We start from the raw sequence: 18,724 nt of genomic DNA on the forward strand, positions 1-18,724 counted from the left end.
TTAAGGTATATTGCTTTTATTTTAGTATTTTACATAGTAGACACCGTAGGCTTACACTTTGGGCTCATGCACACGACCGTATGGCTTTTTCAGTGTTTTGCGGTCCGTTTTTTACTGGTCCGTTGTTCCGTATTCCATATACAGTATACAGTAATAACATAGAAAAATTGGGCTGGGCATAACATTTTCAATAGATGGTTCCGCAAAAACGGAACGGATACGGATGCATTTCCGTATGTGTTCAGTTTTTTTTTGCGGACCCATTTACTTGAATGAAGCCAAGCACCATGATTTGCGGACAAGAATAGGACATGTTCTATCTTTTCACGGTACGGAAATACGGAAATACTGAAACGGAATGCACACGGAGACACCCGTTTTTTTTTGCTGAACCATTGAAATGAATGGTTCAGTATATGTACCGCATACTGAACTCAAAAAATGTCCAGTATACTGAACGCAAAATACTGTCGTGTGCATGAGCACTTTCTGTTTTCTGTAGTTTAGTTGTCGGCTTTGCCGTATATACTAGGTCCGATTGAAAGTCATATAATTGAACTGTGGGACAGCATTGTTGTACTGCTGGAGGCCTAGATAAGGACTCATGCACACAAACGTATTTTCTTTCAGTGTCCATTCCGTTTTTTTGCAGACTGTATGCGAAGCCATTAATTTCAATGGGTCGGCAAAAAAAAGGAAGTTATTCCATGTGCATTCTGTTTTCATATTTCCTCATGTCCATTTCGCTAGAAAATATAACATGTCCTATTGTTGTCCACATAATGGACAAGGATAGGACTTTTCTATTAGGGGCCAGCTGTTCCGTTCCACAAAATACGGAATGCACACAGATGTGATCCGTATTTTTTGCGGATCCGAGTTTTGCGGATCACAAAATACATGCGGTCGTGTGCAAGAGCCCGAAGGCAGAGTGTCAACAATAGACAAACAAATACGTTTCTGTACACATGTTTCGTGTCACCATCTGGTCTTTGGGAAGGGGTTATACTTTAATAGCCTATGAAAGTTTTTTAAAACTACATAATACATCATTGCAACATTTGAAAAAAGAATAAATACATTAGGCTTCATTGATCAAATCTGGTCCATTGGTTTTATGGTGTAAAAAAGTCACAAGTGATTCCCACGTGCATATTTTTTGCGACATTAGGTCACATTTTGCGACATTTGGTGAAAAGTTTCATATTAGAACACCTTTAAGTATTATTTATGATGTGCATATTTTTTTTTTTAAATCACAAAAAGTCACATCTCCATGTCATGAAACCCCTAGTGTACTTTTACAGACATAAGTGCACTCCACATTGCACTTGGCCCAAAAATATTATTACTGTGCACCATTTCATAAATTTGGTGCAACCTCACAAAGCAAAGTACTGTACATAAATACGAATATAACAGATATCAGTGATGTTCAAAATGGTCACCGCTGAAGTGTATTTTCACAAGAGATGACTGTGATGTATGGATGTGTGATAAGTGAGTCTATCTACCTACCTATTCATCTACTATCTGTCTGCCTATCTATATTCCCAAATCTGGGCAGCACTGTCAGTGTAGGAATAAAGCGAGTGCCAGCGGTAAAGATGTGTCCAACCATCTACCAATTAGAAAGAAAAAAAAGAGTTGCGGCACATCCAAGTTCAGTGAACACAGCTCTTTTTCTTCTATCTATCTATCTATCTATCTATCTATCTATCTATCTATCTATCTATCTATCTCATTATCTATCAGTCTTTCTATTCATCATATACTGTATATCTCTCTCATATCTATCTATCTATATATATATATATATATATATATATATATATATATTCATGATATACTGTATATCTTTCTCATATCTATCATCTATCTATCTATCTCATTATCTATCAGTCTATCTATTCATCATATACTGTATCTCTCTCTCATATCTATCTATCTATCTATCTATCTAACATTGCTATATGTTGTGCACCTTTATTTGCAGTGTGGAATCTCCTCTATGAGACATTCACTGGACAGAAAACAATGTATCATAACTTGTGAATCTTCATTTACAATGGGAGTTGCAGTGTAGTAAACATAACATAAAGGCTTATAAAAATTTCAAAGTTACCTTTGTTGAGTTACCGCTTTGTCCTTTCATGCTATTAAACATTAGAAAAGGAGTATAAACTGCCTTTAATGTTCTAAGAAATCATTATAAATTAGTACTATTGTCATTCACAATGTGTGAAGTGTGTTTCCTGATTAAGCTCCTTAAGATGAAGACTTCTTTTTAGTAGATCTTGAAAGACCATTGTTCTAGTTATATTGTTGCTAGATTAATGCAGGTAGTGGAAGATTGCTGGAAACCTTCAAGGAAGTGCCTTACATTTACAGTATACAGTGCATCAATCTATTGTATTGATATGTCATTCTGTCAGTATATTAAACATGCAGTATTATTATTATTTTTTTATAATTTTCTCTGGGAATATCTCTTGTTTCACATTCCCACGGCCTTAAGCTCAGATCACACTTTATCGTTAGTTACATTGAAATACTGTGATACAGAGACAGACCCAAGTTGCACTCTGAAAATGGCCATTACATATGTACGGTATATCAAATCTAGCAATTTGCCCTACAGCAGGAGTACTGTACATATCAGAAGATGTGCAATGTGCCCTGGTGAGCGAGTATCTGTCACCTTCTCAAGTTGTCTCTTTTTATTCCTTATTACACAGCGCTGATTCACTGTAGAATACTTCACCTTTTTAGAATATACTTTAGTTCCCTGTACACCAGGGATGCTCAACTTGTGGCCCTCCAGCTGTTGCAAAACTACAACTCCCAGTATGCCTAGACAGCCTACAGCTATTAGGGCATGATGGGCGTTGTACTTTTGTAACAGCTGGAGGGCCGCAGGTTGAGCATCCCTGCTTTACACTGTACATTTTATAATAATGTAGGTTTTACAGGATCCCGGAAGAACTAGATCTCTGCCTCCAGCAAGATCCAAAAGATTAGCCAATGGATTATCTAGAGAAATCCAAAGCTTACCTTTGCATTTCGGATCAGGACTGGTGAGATCACAAACCCTGCATTCTGTATGTAATCCCCATGTGTAATCCCCTATGTCACTAATCCCACATTATCTACAGGTCCTTCTAAAAAAATTAGCATATTGTGATAAAGTTAATTATTTTCTGTAATGTACTGATAAACATTAGACTTTCATATATGTTATATGCCGCTATCAAAGCATCCTGGGCCTCCATAACACCTCAGCAGTGCCACAGGCTGATTGCCTCCATGCCACGCCGCATTGAAGCAGTCATTTCTGCAAAAGGATTCCCGACCAAGTATTGAGTGCATAACTGAACATAATTATTTGAAGGTTGACTTTTTTGTATTAAAAACACTTTTCTTTTATTGGTCGGATGAAATATGCTAATTTTTTGAGATAGGAATTTTGGGTTTTCATGAGCTGTATGCCAAAATCATCAATATTAAAACAATAAAAGGCTTGAACTACTTCAGTTGGTGTGTAATGAATCTAAAATATATGAAAGTCTAATGTTTATCAGTACATTACAGAAAATAATGAACTTTATCACAATATGCTAATTTTTTTTGAAGGACCTGTATAGAAGAACAGCCAGCAATACAAATTGGTTGCTTGTTTGACAAAAGGCAACTACAAATACAGGATCCATAGCTTGCTATGGGCCCATGCTGGACGTTTTTTGTTAGGATCATGTGTAAATCTGTAAGAGAAAACACACATGGTATGGCACAGCATGCAGCATCACATGCTGTATTTCAAAAGTATGCTTTGCCTTTATTGGAAAATATGAACAGTGATGGCCAGTTAGCAGTGTTCGCCAACACATGCGGGCTGCCATCTTAACTCACAAGTCCGGCGATGCACAGGTAAGCCCTTACCTGTGTCGGGAGCCAGTCTGAAATCAAATGCGGTCAACGGGAGCAGGCAGTTCCGAGAACAGCCGCCGGGGCCTTCATCGGGCTGTTCTCGGAACTGCCTGCTCCCGTTGACCGCATTTATTTCAGACCAGCTCCCGACACAGACACAGGTAAGGGCTTACCTGTGCATCGCCGGACGGATAAGTCAAGATGGCAGCCCGCATGTGTTTGCTGGCGAACACTGCGAACTGACCATCAGTGAATATGAAAACCCCCGCCAGCCCCATACATTCAGGCCCATACTTTGCACATGGTGCCATCTTCACACATGGCATTGCCTTCAAACATGACAATTGGTAAATCACGTAGAACAGGACCAGTTAGAATGCATGTAAAGAAGAACATCATATACTGTGCACACATACCTCCATAAATGGCGATGTCGCATTGAACATGCATGTTTGAAACTGTTCTCCTCGGTATTCAAATGGTATCATGACAAATCCAATAGCCTCAGGGATTGCAAGCACGAATGAAAGAACCCAGATGGAGATAATTTCCATCGCTGTGATAAGAGGGATTCCACTGCCTTGAACCCGGCTCCATGATGCAACTGCCCTGTACCTGTACAAACAGACATGTAGGTTAACAGTTTAGAACATGAACTCATTGGAGCAGATTTACTATTGTTGTTGAGCAAGGAACCCAACGCTAATGGCATTTTTTGTGAAAATCAATTTAGACAAATGATTAACTTGCATCAAGAAGATTAGATCCTTCCTCCATGCTAGACACATTTGAAGAGTATCTAGGAAAAGGGTGCGTGAAAGGTGGTAAAATGCACTGGATTTATTACTGCTACCAGTACCCAATACTGGTCTAAAAAATACCAGCAAGAACAAGTAGTACCGCACTGTACTATGGGGAGGCGCTACTAGGCAGCCAATTAGTGCATACACTTCAATATTTTTCCACTGAAATGCCAATGCTGATTGGTTGGATCTTCCAGTCAATCACACAGATTTAATTTACAATGGCCCAGGAATAAAATATTGTAATCTGAAGCCATTTTTAAGTATTCGTAGGCCACAAAGAAAATTTCTGTGTGATATCAGGAAGAGGTGAAGCAGCAGTCCCAAAATTTGGAGTAAGTCCCTTCTCCAGAAAATCAGCCAAAGTACATATGTATGGGTCCGCGCTAGGTTTTTCCTGTGAGTGAAAGCCTGCCTGTGGAAACTTAGCGCGGACCCATACATATGTACTTTGGCTAAGTATTTGTAGGCGCTATGTATCAAAGGGATTGCACCATTAGTTTTATAGTGGATAGTCCTAATCAGTGATTGACAGCTATCTATGTATGTACACTCATATGAGGGAGGCTGTCAGTCACTAAATGAGACCACCTACCGGACCCCTAAAACCTGAATAAGAGGGATTTCAATGAATGCATTTCATGTTATATTAAATGAGTTTTCCAGTACATAAATATTGATGACCTGTCCTCATCAATAGCAAATTAGTCGAGAGCTAACTCCCAGCACCACTGCCAATCAGATGTTTGAAGAGGCCGCGTCATTGTGTTGGGTGCTCACTTCGACAAATGCCATTTATCATGTAGAGAAAGTTAATACAATGCACTTACTAATGTATTGTGATTGTCCATATTGCTTCCTTTGCTGGCTTGATTTCTTTTTCCATCGACATTGCTCATATCCAGGGGTTACGGCCATCACTCCAGCCCAGAAATGAGGTGGCTGGCACAGAAGCTGCTGCGCATGCGTGCCTGTGTGTGCTCCAACGGTCCCAGCCAACAGAGAAGCTGGTACTTTTTGCTATAGTGTGTGCCAGCGCGGGCACTGGTGCTGGATTACAACAGTGACCATAACCCATTAAATTAACAGTGTTTAATGTGATAGAAAAATGAATCCAGCCAGCACAGGAAGCAATATGGACTATCACAGTACAATAGGAAGTGCCTTGTATTAACTTTCTCTACATGATAAATGCCATTTGCTGAAATGAGACAACTCCTTTAAATCCCAGAAAAACATATTTTCCTACAGAACTGTATATCAATCTGCTCAGTTCCTTCTGCTGCCATAGCATGCTGCCTTCAGATAGGTGAGATATGTGCCTTCAGGTTAACGTTCTCTGTGTTGGCAACCCCTAGAAAATCTAGTCAGATATTAGGGGAAATTTATCAAAATTGGTGGAAGGAAAACTGGCTTATCTGCCCTTAGCAACCAATCAGCTTTAACCTTTCATTTTTTTAGAGCTCCTTTGGAAAATAAAGGTGGAATCTGATTGGTTGATATGGGCAGCTAAGCCAGTTCTACTTTACACCAGTATTGATAAATCTCCCCCATTGTTTTATACCTCCTGTCTGGTTCATGAACATCAAATGTGTGGTGGACTAATAATTGCCTGCTAAATAATGAGTTTCCGGACCTTACATTTCTCTTCTCCGTTCTCTTCAGTCTGCATTTTGTAGCCGTGTACCTGCTGCTTCGCATTACTGACGATTATGCCATTGGCTTTGATGGTGATTTACTATTTGGTCTTCTGAGAAGTGAGGTCACTGGTAGCTGTGTAGGATGTGCCAGTCTGGTGCTGATCCACATCTGGCTGTTTTTATACACATTCTCCATGCAGATGTTGTGTGTTGCAGTGTAAGCAGAGGAAGATCACAGAAGTGTTATTGGATTCATGTCTTCTGCTTCCTGGTTTTAATTAGTGTCCAAGAACTGTGGTTACCACATTCATTAAGGCCCTTATATAAGGGGAAACGCTTAACAAATGTATCAGATGGGAACATTTACATTATTTACATGTTCCATACAATAATATGCCATGGGCATTACAGAATAGGGACGCCACTGCCAGCTGTACTAATGTGCGGTGTGCCCCAAGTGAATACCGTCAATATGACTCATGGTTACTTTGCTTGAAGGCTGCGTGAGATGACAGAATTGTAGAAGAAAATCTGTGCAGACAGGAAGACATTCTGGAAGAGCTCAGATTGAGGCAGGATATCTTTGGGAATTTAGGCTGAAATGATCTACAGCAGGAATGGCCAACCTGAGGCTCTCTAGCTGTTGCAAAACTACAACTCCCAGCATGCCCACACTGCCTACAGCTATCAGCCTACAGCAGGGCATGATGGAAGTTGTAGTTTTACAACGGCTGGAGAGCCGCATGTTGGCGATCCCTGATCTACAGCTTGGTATGGTACGTCAGGATACACCACATTTATAAAACATGACCAGGAGAGCACATGTTAAAGGAGCTAAATAACACAGAAAGGGTTAATTTTACAACATTGTTTATTGAAGAAATTATTCTCCTAAGATCCATGTCTACTTATTCGCCAGCTTATGTTGTAATTCACTTTTAATAGGTAAAGTCTAGAAAATGAAAATGATAAAATAGTGTCTCATGGTCACAAACGACAAACCACCCTTGCTTTAGTCTGATCTTGCAGACATATCATTCCCCCTACGCATTAGAGAGGAGCTGTCCCCTCTCCTGACATGTCAGTTTTAGTAACTACTTGCATTCCCCATGTAATACCAGTTCTGGAGCATCCTTTCTTATGACTCTGTGTTGCACCATTCCTTTATTATTCTTGCTAGAAGTTTACAAATAAATACCCAGCAGTCTGCAGTAATGGTACTGCTGGGTGTTACCAGGAGCTGGTGTGTATCACTCTGTCCAATGAGTGCTGCCAGTGGACACCCCCCCAACTAGTAACACCCATCTGTACCTTTACTGCAAACTGCTGTCAATTCATTCATAAGCTTTAAGTACAAATAAAAAAAGGAATGGCACAACATAGACTCATAAGAATAGATGCTCCAGAACTGGTATTACATGGGAAATGCAAGAAAAGGGTGAAAGATCCTCCTTAATTTCGAGCGGCTACTATCGTAATTTCCTATAAGAAGTATAGGAAGTCTGATCTATGTCAGATTGCTTTTTGTGCAGGTGCTCTGGTTAGTCACGCACTAAGAACCAAAAACTATGTATTATGAATGACAACATATAGGGCTGGAAAATATGAAAAGCCATTAGTTGGAGATAGCTTAAGGGGTGTACAGATTTTAGTAGGTAATTATATTTTCTTGCTACAATTATAATACAATTTGATTGATTAATGGAAATATAATTTAATTATGTTAAATCCGACAGACAAAAATATCTAAAAGATTGGCATCAGTTATTTCTGCTCTCTGCCATTATGCATGTCTCACTGCCAAATCATCTCTTCTTATGTTTGTTCACTCTTGAAAGTCATGTTAAAAGATGTTGTCTGAGTGCTAACAGATGGTCGGAAATGTTCTGGTGAAACTTGTTCGATTGAAACCCCAGCAAAAAAGCCATCATGAATCCTCTTCAGAAGAAGCAATACAAAATAACACATTATGGTTCAGTAGAGCACCCTGCAGCTGGAGTAAGTAGACATCTATCAAGAGTTTCCGGAGAATTACCCAGAATCCTGTAAATATTAAAAAGAAATAGGGACGTCCCAACCAATTTTCTGCCAATGCCATATTGTAGGGAAACCCACCCTTTGAAGATAGTGCCATGTCAAAAAGTACCAGGAATTCATGCTTCATAAGTTGTGGGAAAGAACTGCTCTCTCGAGACCTGTAAGCAAGGGGTTAATCTAGCTCCTAAAACCAGGACTATGCTTTTAATGTATTATAATAAAGGAGAATATTTTATGGATGTGCTGCTAGATTTCCTTTGTTTGGTTTGCTTTATCTGTAGCCGAAGCATTCCGTGTGCACCATCCTATACGTGTGGTCAGATACACCGAAGCTACAGACTTGGTGAGCTGGACTGGCTTCCATTTCTACCGAGATGCTGCCATAACAGCAGGACAACCTACTTGCTTCGTTAGCTTCTCCTGTCTGTGATATCAAGCACATCTAAATCTATAGCATCCCTTTAAGTAGCCATATTGCCATCACCTCCTTGGTTCTGGACAGTGTACTGTTACTTTATGATGACATTTCAAGGTGTCATCTAGTTCTAGCTGTGTTCATTTAGCTGAGATCTACAGGTGCTTCACGATTGTTATATCAAATTTACTGAAATCTGGCACTCAGACTATTGCACCTATTCACTTTCCCGACTCCAAGTAGTTTTCGTGAAAGAATCTCTATACTAAGGAAACATTCTCTGATTGATGGACAACATTCCTGGGTTATAAATGGTAGGTAGTGAACGTACCTGTCTACACTTAGAGCGCACAAGTTGAGCACTGTGATTCCAACAGAAGCCTTCTGTATGAATGGTACCAGCTTGCAAAGACATGCTCCAATTGGAGACTGATCAAAGGGCCATCGTTCTGCAAGAATCTGGAGAACAAACACAAACATTAGGACATTCTATTCAAAATACAGATATCGTATGATGCATGATGGAGCAACCTCTCTGTATTAATCATTGAGTACACATACTAGGATGTCTCATTCTCTACAGTCTGCTATATTATATTGTATCTATCTATCTATCTATATATATATATATATATATATATATATATATACACACACACACACACACACACACTCTACAGTTTTATTACACGATGAGCAAAAACTAAACCACGCTTCTACTGGAAACATATAGTACAGTATAATATTGGTAAAATACCATACCGACCAACATTGATGGCCTACTGCATGTTTTATGTTGCCTCATTTGTATCTTTACAGCAGGTACTCAGAATAACTAATGTCTCAGGAAGTAAAGAAACTGTATAATGGAGAAGTAAATAGCAGAAGATGTATCTAATGCTTCCTCAAGGTACTTCTGCCATTTATTATGCACATACTGTTCCTCTTAAGAGCCTATTCAGCATGTTACAAAACGGAAGCCTACAGAATTTTCCGCCAGTTACCCGTTTGTAAATGTATTGAATGATCTTGTAATATAGTTCAGTTTATGCAGTTTTTTGAAGAAAGCAATCATAACAATAACACATTTATTTGAAGATCTTGTAAAAGTAAAAATTCTGCAGTTTACTATTTTATGAAGTGAACATGGGGCTGTTCTTCTTCTCACAAATCTCACACCCATTTATTTCTAAGTAAGCAGGAGGCTAATAGATTCTTTTCTGGACAGATGAACATACACATAGTTTTTTTCATAATGTTTTTTTTTATTTTTTTTATTGTTTTTATGCTTTTACAACATACCAAAAAAGGACATACGTATCTTAGCTACATGTAAAATCAGTATTACAAAATTGTATATCACCACATCACAATTTATAATTATTCTCTCCATCCCCAACCCCTCCCCCCACACCCCAGTCCAACTTCCATCTTAATCAGTTTTTCAGCCATTCTGCCCACATACTCTCAAACCTCCACCTTTTAGGGTTTGTAACTATATGTAATCTCTCACAAGCCAGCGAACGTTTGACCAGACTGAGCCACATACTTATTGTTGCCGTGGTTTTCTCTATCCATTTTCTTACAATACATCTCCTAGCCTGAAATAACAATTTAGTTATTATTAAGAATTTCCTGGAATCCCCTATGTCCTCCACCAAACCCAGCACACATGCCCTAAAGGTTAGGGGGATAAGCACCTTATGAAGTACCTTAATATAACCAAGCACTTCATTCCAAAAAATTTGGAGAGAATGGCACTCCCACAGTAGATGCACATCCTCAACTCCAATCTCCCCGCATTTTAAACATCTAAATACCTTGTTCTTATAATATTTCATAAGTTTGGCAGGGGAGTAATATAAACGATGCACAACAAAGAATTGAATAAGCCTATGTGCTGGGTTCTGGGAGGTCTTGTTTATTACTTGAAATATTTTACTCCACCCTTCGAAATTTATCTGTTCTAATTTCCCATTCCATTTTCCCATATTAATCTTTACACCTTGTTTTTCCCTCAATTTTTTGGACAAGATATTATACATACCGTATTTGATATTCTCCTCCTACCATTAATAATTTTTGAAATTACCTTGACTGGTGGAAGGCGTGAGGTAACTATTCTTTTCCCCAGCAATGCTTGTTTAAGGGCCGCTCTAAGTTGAAAATAATGGAACCAATCTTTATCTACAAGACTATTTTTACGTTTAAGATCTTCAAAACCCATTATTTCTCTATTTCCCCATATCTGGCCAAGAGTACTGATTCCATGTGTCTGCCAGAACCTCTCTTTAATACCTAATAGTTCTTTTAAGTGATAATTTCCCGAAAGCAGCGTATCGTCTTGATAGTCTGTCTTTTCCCATAGTTGTCTAATAGCTTGCCTTGTTTTATACATTATTTTAATAGTAGGGGATTTGTTAAACTGGGGATGCAGGTGTATACCAGCTTCTAATATCTGGGATATTCCAGTGGAAGTAACATTTTTATATATGCAGCTCAAACTGAATTATAAGGTTGGGATTTACTCCAGTCTAAGCAGTTTTTAAACTGTCCTGCCACAGCATATGCTTGTAGGTCAGGGATTGCCAGACCACCCTCTCCAGTCGGCAATTGTAACAGTTGTAATCTCATTCTTGGCCTTCTACCCCTCCAAATGAAATAACTCAGGAGACTCTGCATTATCTTATAATATTTCTTAGGGATTTCGATTGGGGAGTTCCATAAAATATGGTTAATCATCATTGGGAGTAAACATATCCGAATCAGCAAAATTCTACCAGGTATACAGGCTGATTTATTCCAATTTATGGACAGACCAGCCACCTTCCCGTAACTCTCGAATGTCGCAATTGACCGAAGCAGGTAGTCATTGGCCCCTACAAACAGCATCAAATCATCCGCATACAAAGAATTTTTTTCCTCGTGCTGACCAAATTTGAAACCCACTATATTCTTATCCTGTCTTATCCGAGCAGCGAGAGGTTCCACTACAATAGCAAAAATAAGCGGGGATAATGGACACCCCTGTCATTTCATAATTAGTATAAGGTTAAAAGGGTTTCTCAGGAGTAAAATACTAATGGTCTATCCTCAGGATACTGTAGGTCACCAATATCAGATCACTGGGGGTCTGGTGCGTATTATGACTTTTTCCAAATGGCCTATTTGCAGCTTAGTGTTATTCAAGCGAATGGACCAGGGGTACAATACCAAGCACAGCTGCTATAAAATATACAGAGGTATGCTTAGTATGCTGTGAGGAGGCCTTAGCGCTCCCCACCAAGTGGGCTGCCGTGACCTCTTTAAGCAACTCATTGGCAGGCGTGTTGGGAGTTGGCCTCGCAGCAATCAATACTGATGACCTATCCTGAGGATGGGCTATCAATATTAAACCTCCATAAAATCCCTTTAACTCTGAGATTATAGATTATTTATCCAGGTTATCCCTGTCAGATCATTCACTATAGTCTCTAGGTACATTGGTGTTCATTCACTTATGACACTTTAATTTATATATCATCTAGGGATCATTTTTGTCTTTGGTCTTCTTCATGACAATCCTAAAGTCGCTATAAATTCATCTGTCTTGCTCTGGAGTCAATATCCCAGTCTCTGTATTCACAATTCTATAGCCTTTCTAAAAGCTGTGAACTAACTCACAGTTCTCTACTGCCTCCTATGATCTCTCAGACCATACTTCCCTCCCTCTGTCTCACATTTCCCTTCTCAGCTCTTTGGAACCTTTGCTACAATCTCTCCTCTTGTCACCTAACCTTAATAATCAAATCCCTATCATTTTCTGTTTCACAGGGTTGTCTCTCTTCAATCTTCTAATCAACTCTCATTGCTGTCTCTGTATACCATAACACACAGTTGCCAACAGTCCCGAATTTGCAGGGACTGTCCCTAATTTTCAAAGACATGGAAAATGGGTAGGAAATGGGTAGGGTTTATGCATGCTTCGCCCATAAGTGGGTGGTATGGGGTGATTGTGGGTCATTCCCAGGGCGAGGCTTACATGCTCTGAATTTACTAATTACAATGTTGGCAAGTATGCATAACACACTACATCAACTTCTCAAGACAAAATTACTCTAAATTACTCTCCTCCTTACACATGTAGTGCCAACATATTTAAAAGCACTGAACATCACTCAAATCAATCAGTCCTTGCGTAGCTGGTCAGCTAAGACCTGTCCTAGGTTGCTTATATAGCTTATGTGTTTATACAGCTAGACCTGACAATAAGCTTAATACAGTTCCTATGTTTGTGTGAAAGACAAAAGCAGAGTTATTTACAGTGACTTAATGTTTTGGATGTCATATAACTGTTAATATATATCTATATACAGTACAGACCAAAAGTTTGGACACACCTTCTCATTCAAAAAGTTTTCTATATTTTCATGACTATGAAAATTGTAGATTCACACTGAAGGCATCAAAACTATGAATTAACACATGTGGAATTATATACATGACAAAAAAGTGTGAAACCACAGAAAATATGTCATATTCTAGGTTCTTCAAAGTAGCCACCTTTTGCTTTGATTACTGCTTTGCACATTCTTGGCATTCTCTGATGAGCTTCAAGAGGTAGTCACCTGAAATGGTCTTCCAACAGTCTTGAAGGAGTTCCCAGAGATGCTTAGTACTTGTTGGCCCTTTTGCCTTTACTCTGCGGTCCAGCTCACCCCAAACCATCTCGATTGGGTTCAGGTCCAGTGACTGTGGAGGCCAGGTCATCTGGCGCAGCACCCCATCACTCTCCTTTATGGTCAAATAGCCCTTACACAGCCTTGAGGTGTGTTTGGGGTCATTGTCCTGTTGAAAAAAATAAAATGATGGTCCAACTAAACGCAAACCTGATGGAATAGCATGCCGCTGCAAGATGCTGGGGTAGCCATGCTGGTTCAGTATGCCTTCAATTTTGAATAAATCCCCAACAGTGTCACCAGCAAAGCACCCCCACACCATCACACCTCCTCCTCCATGCTTCATGGTGGGAACCAGGCATGTAGAGCCCATCCGTTCACCTTTTCTGCGTCGCACAAAGACACAGTAGTTGGAACCAAAGATCTCAAATTTGGACTCATCAAACCAAAGCACAGATTTCCACTGGTCTTATGTCCATTCTTTGTATTCTTTAGCCCAAACAAGTCTCTTCTGCTTGTTGCCTGTCCTTAGCAGTGGTTTCCTAGCAGATATTCTACCATGAAGGCCTGATTCACACAGTCTCCTCTTAACAGTTGTTCTAGAGATGTGTCTGCTGCTAGAACTCTGTGTGGCATTGACCTGGTCTCTAATCTGAGCTGCTGTTAACCTGCGATTTCTGAGGCTGGTGACTCGGATGAACTTCTCCTCCGCAGCAGAGGTGACTCTTGGTCTTTCTTTCCTGGGGCGGTCCGCATGTGAGCCAGTTTCTTTGTAGCGCTTGATGGTTTTTGTGACTGCACTTGGGGACACTTTCAAAGTTTTCCCAATTTTTCGGACTGACTGACCTTCATTTCTTAAAGTAATGATGGCCACTCGTTTTTCTTTACTTAGCTGCTTTTTTCTTGCCATAATACAAATTCTAACAGTCTATTCAGTAGGACTATCAGCTGTGTATCCACCTGAGTTCTCCACAACGCAACTGATGGTCCCAACCCCATTTATAAGGCAAGAAATCCCACTTATTAAACCTGACAGGGCACACCTGTGAAGTGAAAACCATTTCAGGTGACTACCTCTTGAAGCTCATCAAGAAAATGCCAAGAGTGTGCAAAGCAGTAATCAAAGCAAAAGGTGCCTACTTTGAAGAACCTAGAATATGACATATTTTCAGTTGTTTCACACTTTTTTGTTATGTATATAATTCCACATGTGTTAATTCATAGTTTTGATGCCTTCAGTGTGAATCTACAATTTTCATAGTCATGAAAATAAAGAAAACTCTTTGAATGAGAAGGTTTGTCCAAACTTTTGGTCTGTACTGCATATATATATATATATATATATATATATATATATATATATATATATATTGTGTTCACAGAAGCAGAAAAGATAATATGCCTTTAAGATTCATTATATGAATGTAAGGTAAGCTCAATGACACAGCAGAAACAACAGAAAGCATAGAGTTAAACTGTTGTTGCTGGGCAGGAGTCTAGACCAATCACAGCCAGCCTCACACAGCTCAGGAGTTTTGACCAATTACAGCCAGCCTCACACACAGCTTGTGTGGGAAATCCCCCTGCTGGAATCATTATACACCAAAGGAGAGAAGCTAAATAGACATTCACTCCACTAGGAGCTGTGTTTTATGGAAGCATAGAGGCCAAAATAGGTATTTAAAACAGTTATATAATATTCCTACTGTTAATATAGTGATTATACTGAACCAGTTATATGTGTGTTTACTTACAGTTCCACCAATTGCATACCAACTAACAACTGAGGCATACAATCATACAATTACAAACTACAAAGTTTACAATCCAAATTCAAATTTCATTTTACAATTAAAAATTGCATAAAACCATAACAGATCATACTCTAACCAATCTGCAAATAGTTACTGCTAACTGCATACTGCAAATTGCGACCAAATTCAGCAAGTGAACTATTAGTTAGACCTCAGATATACCTCTCACAGAGATCATAAAGTGCTTAAATAACTTAAAGTGAGAGTACAGATACTCAAAAGAGAAATATATCCACCAATTTATGTTGAATGACAACATTGAACAGTTGAACCACCATCTTATGCATACCGCCATTTTGTGATACTTTATTCAACACGAGTTTTGCACATGGACTATCTGCTGTGGAGGCGGCAGTGTTATATGAAGAAAAGTTGAAGTTAATAAAGAAGTTATTTCAAGCATTTGGTGTGCTCTTTAAACCTACTGTTTCCATAGAACGGCTCTAGAGAAATTACAGAGTAATAGACAGTCTGGTTAGACTAAAAGTCAGAGATATCAAAATTCTTCTTATGCCACAGCGCAAAAGGCACTTCATATTGCTGCACCTGCCACACCTTGTTCCCAATGGGTATAACAATCTAATTTTCCTATCTCACACATACACATTAGAACTAATTTCACATGAAGGGGAAAAAAAACTTAATTTTTTTTAGGATCTTGGAAACCAGAGGAAATCCATACTGTGGAGAACAAATGTACATGCAAATTTCATGTACATGTTGTCATTGTTTGGCTTTAAACCCGTATCTCCAGTGCCAGAAGCTCAGTACTGTGGCTCAGACTCAGCAATACACCCTCACAGAGTTTTTATGTTCTTCCATGTGCCTATTACTGTGTATGCTGTGGGGTTTCACTCTGGTAGAGGGTAAGCGGGCGCAGTAGAGAGGCAAAATACAAGATCTTAACTCAAAACGTTGGTGTTTATTCACACTTGAGGCAATTGCACAAAACAGCACATAACTTTGCAGTCTTGGTGTTAATTCACATACAATGGAAAGTTCATATAACACAAGTCACCTTGCTGGCAATTCTGCCTCCAGTAGTCCACAGCAGGCTTTAGGGTGCCTGTTTCCCCAGCATGTGGCTCTCAGTCCTCCAGCACGGCACAAAGCCTCAGATCCCAAAACCCGAGACATCTCTGCTGAGCCCAGCTGCCTATTTAAGGATAGCCAGGTGCTGTCAAAACCCGGAGCAGCACTTAAACTCCAGTCCAGTATTTGATGTCACCTGGCTAGAAACAAGCCCAGCCGCATATGCTGGGAGGAAAATACCTTACCTTGGCAGACACAACCCCTCACTGTGTCACAATGCCAAAAATACACTTATCGATGTATCTACCCTTACCTTAGTTCAAATTTAGTTCAAGGGAATCAGCTCCAAAACACTCCCTAAACTAGAGTAAGCAGTGTATAGTGTAAGGGATGCTGAGTCTGTTTATATAATTTTTATTATTGTACTTACTTGCATTCAGACACTGTGCTCCCATAAACCAGCAGTAAACTGCAGTGAGAGGACTCATCTTTTAATCCTCTCCATTATGTGCATGAGCTTAGAAGTCCTCTTAATGCATTTTACTGCTGGTTTATAGGAGCACAGTGTCTGAATGCAAGTGAGTATAGAGATAAAAATTGCATAACCAGATTTAGCATCACTTGCACTTTACATCACTTACTCTAGTTTGGGGGGTGTTTTGGAGCTGACAGGTTCCTTTTCAGGACTACGACTTCTCATTCAATACAATATTGCGAAATGCTATGGTTGAGCACACATGGATACATATAGGATAGATGTCTTGTGACTCAATATCACAAAATCATGTTTTTTTTTAAAAAGCAGTTAATCTCTTGGCTCACATATCAGGCAAAGAGGAAAGGTAAGAAAGAATACAGCTGTACATCAATTCACTTCAATGGGGCCGAAAAAGATCCGTTGCTCCGTCCGTGGCCCCGTTAAAAAAATATAACATGTCCTATTCTTGTCCACGCTTTACGGACAAGAATAGGCATTTATATTAAAGGCTGTCCGTGCCGTTCTGCAAATACCATTTGTGTTTTGCGGATCCGCGATTTGCGGACCGCAAAACACACCACGGTCGTGTGCATGAGGCCTTAGTATGATACTGTTAGGCTGAGATGGGAAAGTGGCAGGGACTGATGCAAATCACGAACACTATTTTTTCTATGTAAAAATAGCAAATAAATTAAATTTCAGGAATACTTAAATCACAAGTCAACCAAAGCTCCAAAAATCTTCCTTTAATCCAGCCGTTATAATCATACAACCATTTGTGCACATGAAAAAAGAATGGGCTGTAAATTGCACATATTTGTATGTTTTCTTTGGAATGTTTGCTCCTTGGTCCTTTTATCAAAATTCAGAAATCTTGGTCGCTCTTTGTTGGAAAAGCATAGACATCTGGGCAGCAGCTCTGGCCCCATGGAATGCTCCAAGGTATACACACACACATCGATTACAGAGAGCAGAGTCGCAGCAGGGGAGACGTGTGTCCTCAGATTTTTTTTAAAAGTATAAATAAGACTTGTTTTTAGAAATCAACAAAGCGGAAACCATATTACAGACAAACCGCTATGTCAGTTCAGTGACATTGGAAAACATGATCGGAGCCACATACACAAATGACTTCTTCAGTAAACATTTCAGTGATGGTTTACAAATGCATAAAATGATTATTCTTGGGAAAAGACTTTCAAAATATGTGGAGCGTACAGTATTAATATTTATTCTTACATTAATTACAATGGCAGTCTTTATGGAGTCGTTCATAGCCTTGTTTCTAATGCTTTATGGATTTTTTTGGCAAGTCACATACACATTTGTAGACGTGATTCCCATGAATGATCTGTAACTTTGGAAGATGTTTAGTGAGGCCATAATATAAGGGTCTTTCCCATCAACCTTTTAACCTACTTAACTGAGGGTCTTCACCTACGCCCTGGAGCACTCACTTCATCAACAAGCTCTGCTACTCTTGTAGAGCACACAAAAGACTACTTTGTAAATTCATTAGACTCATACATCATAGTCTAGAGAGAGTAAAAATGTATTACATTCACGCTGTACAAATATATTCTGTGATGGCAAATACTTCACTTTTGGTTGTCACAACACCATTGTGTATATAAGTATAACATATGACAGTAGAGATGGATTTTACCACTTTTTGAACAGCTTCTACTTTTGGCATAATTGCCAAATCTATTGTGTATTTTTGATAATGCTGATAATGAAACAATCTTCTTCAACTTGGAATGTGCTGAAGAAATATAAGACACTTTCTTATTATTGAGCTCTTAAGGACCATTATATTTGGCATTCGATATAAGAGTTTAAATCAGTGAATAAAAGAGTTTAAAGTGGTGGATAAGCATGCAAGCTGCCTCTCCATTCGGTCTCTATGGGACTGATGGA

General features: G+C 39.2%; 1 protein-coding gene across 1 annotated transcript in view; it reads right to left on the reverse strand.

Annotated features, from left to right (window-relative positions):
- EDNRA (endothelin receptor type A) overlaps positions 1–18,724 on the reverse strand; it is a 64,589-nt gene that overhangs the window by 14,381 nt on the left and 31,484 nt on the right. Inside the window, exons 3-4 of the mRNA XM_044300418.1 lie at positions 9,154–9,281; positions 4,344–4,542 (exon numbers count right to left, since the gene is read on the reverse strand). Of these exons, the coding sequence (XP_044156353.1) occupies positions 4,344–4,542; positions 9,154–9,281 (327 nt within the window). The remainder of the gene's footprint in view (positions 1–4,343; positions 4,543–9,153; positions 9,282–18,724) is intronic.

The sequence above is a fragment of the Bufo gargarizans genome, chromosome 1 (genome assembly GCF_014858855.1).
Source record: "Bufo gargarizans isolate SCDJY-AF-19 chromosome 1, ASM1485885v1, whole genome shotgun sequence".
Taxonomy (NCBI): Eukaryota; Metazoa; Chordata; class Amphibia; order Anura; family Bufonidae; genus Bufo; species Bufo gargarizans.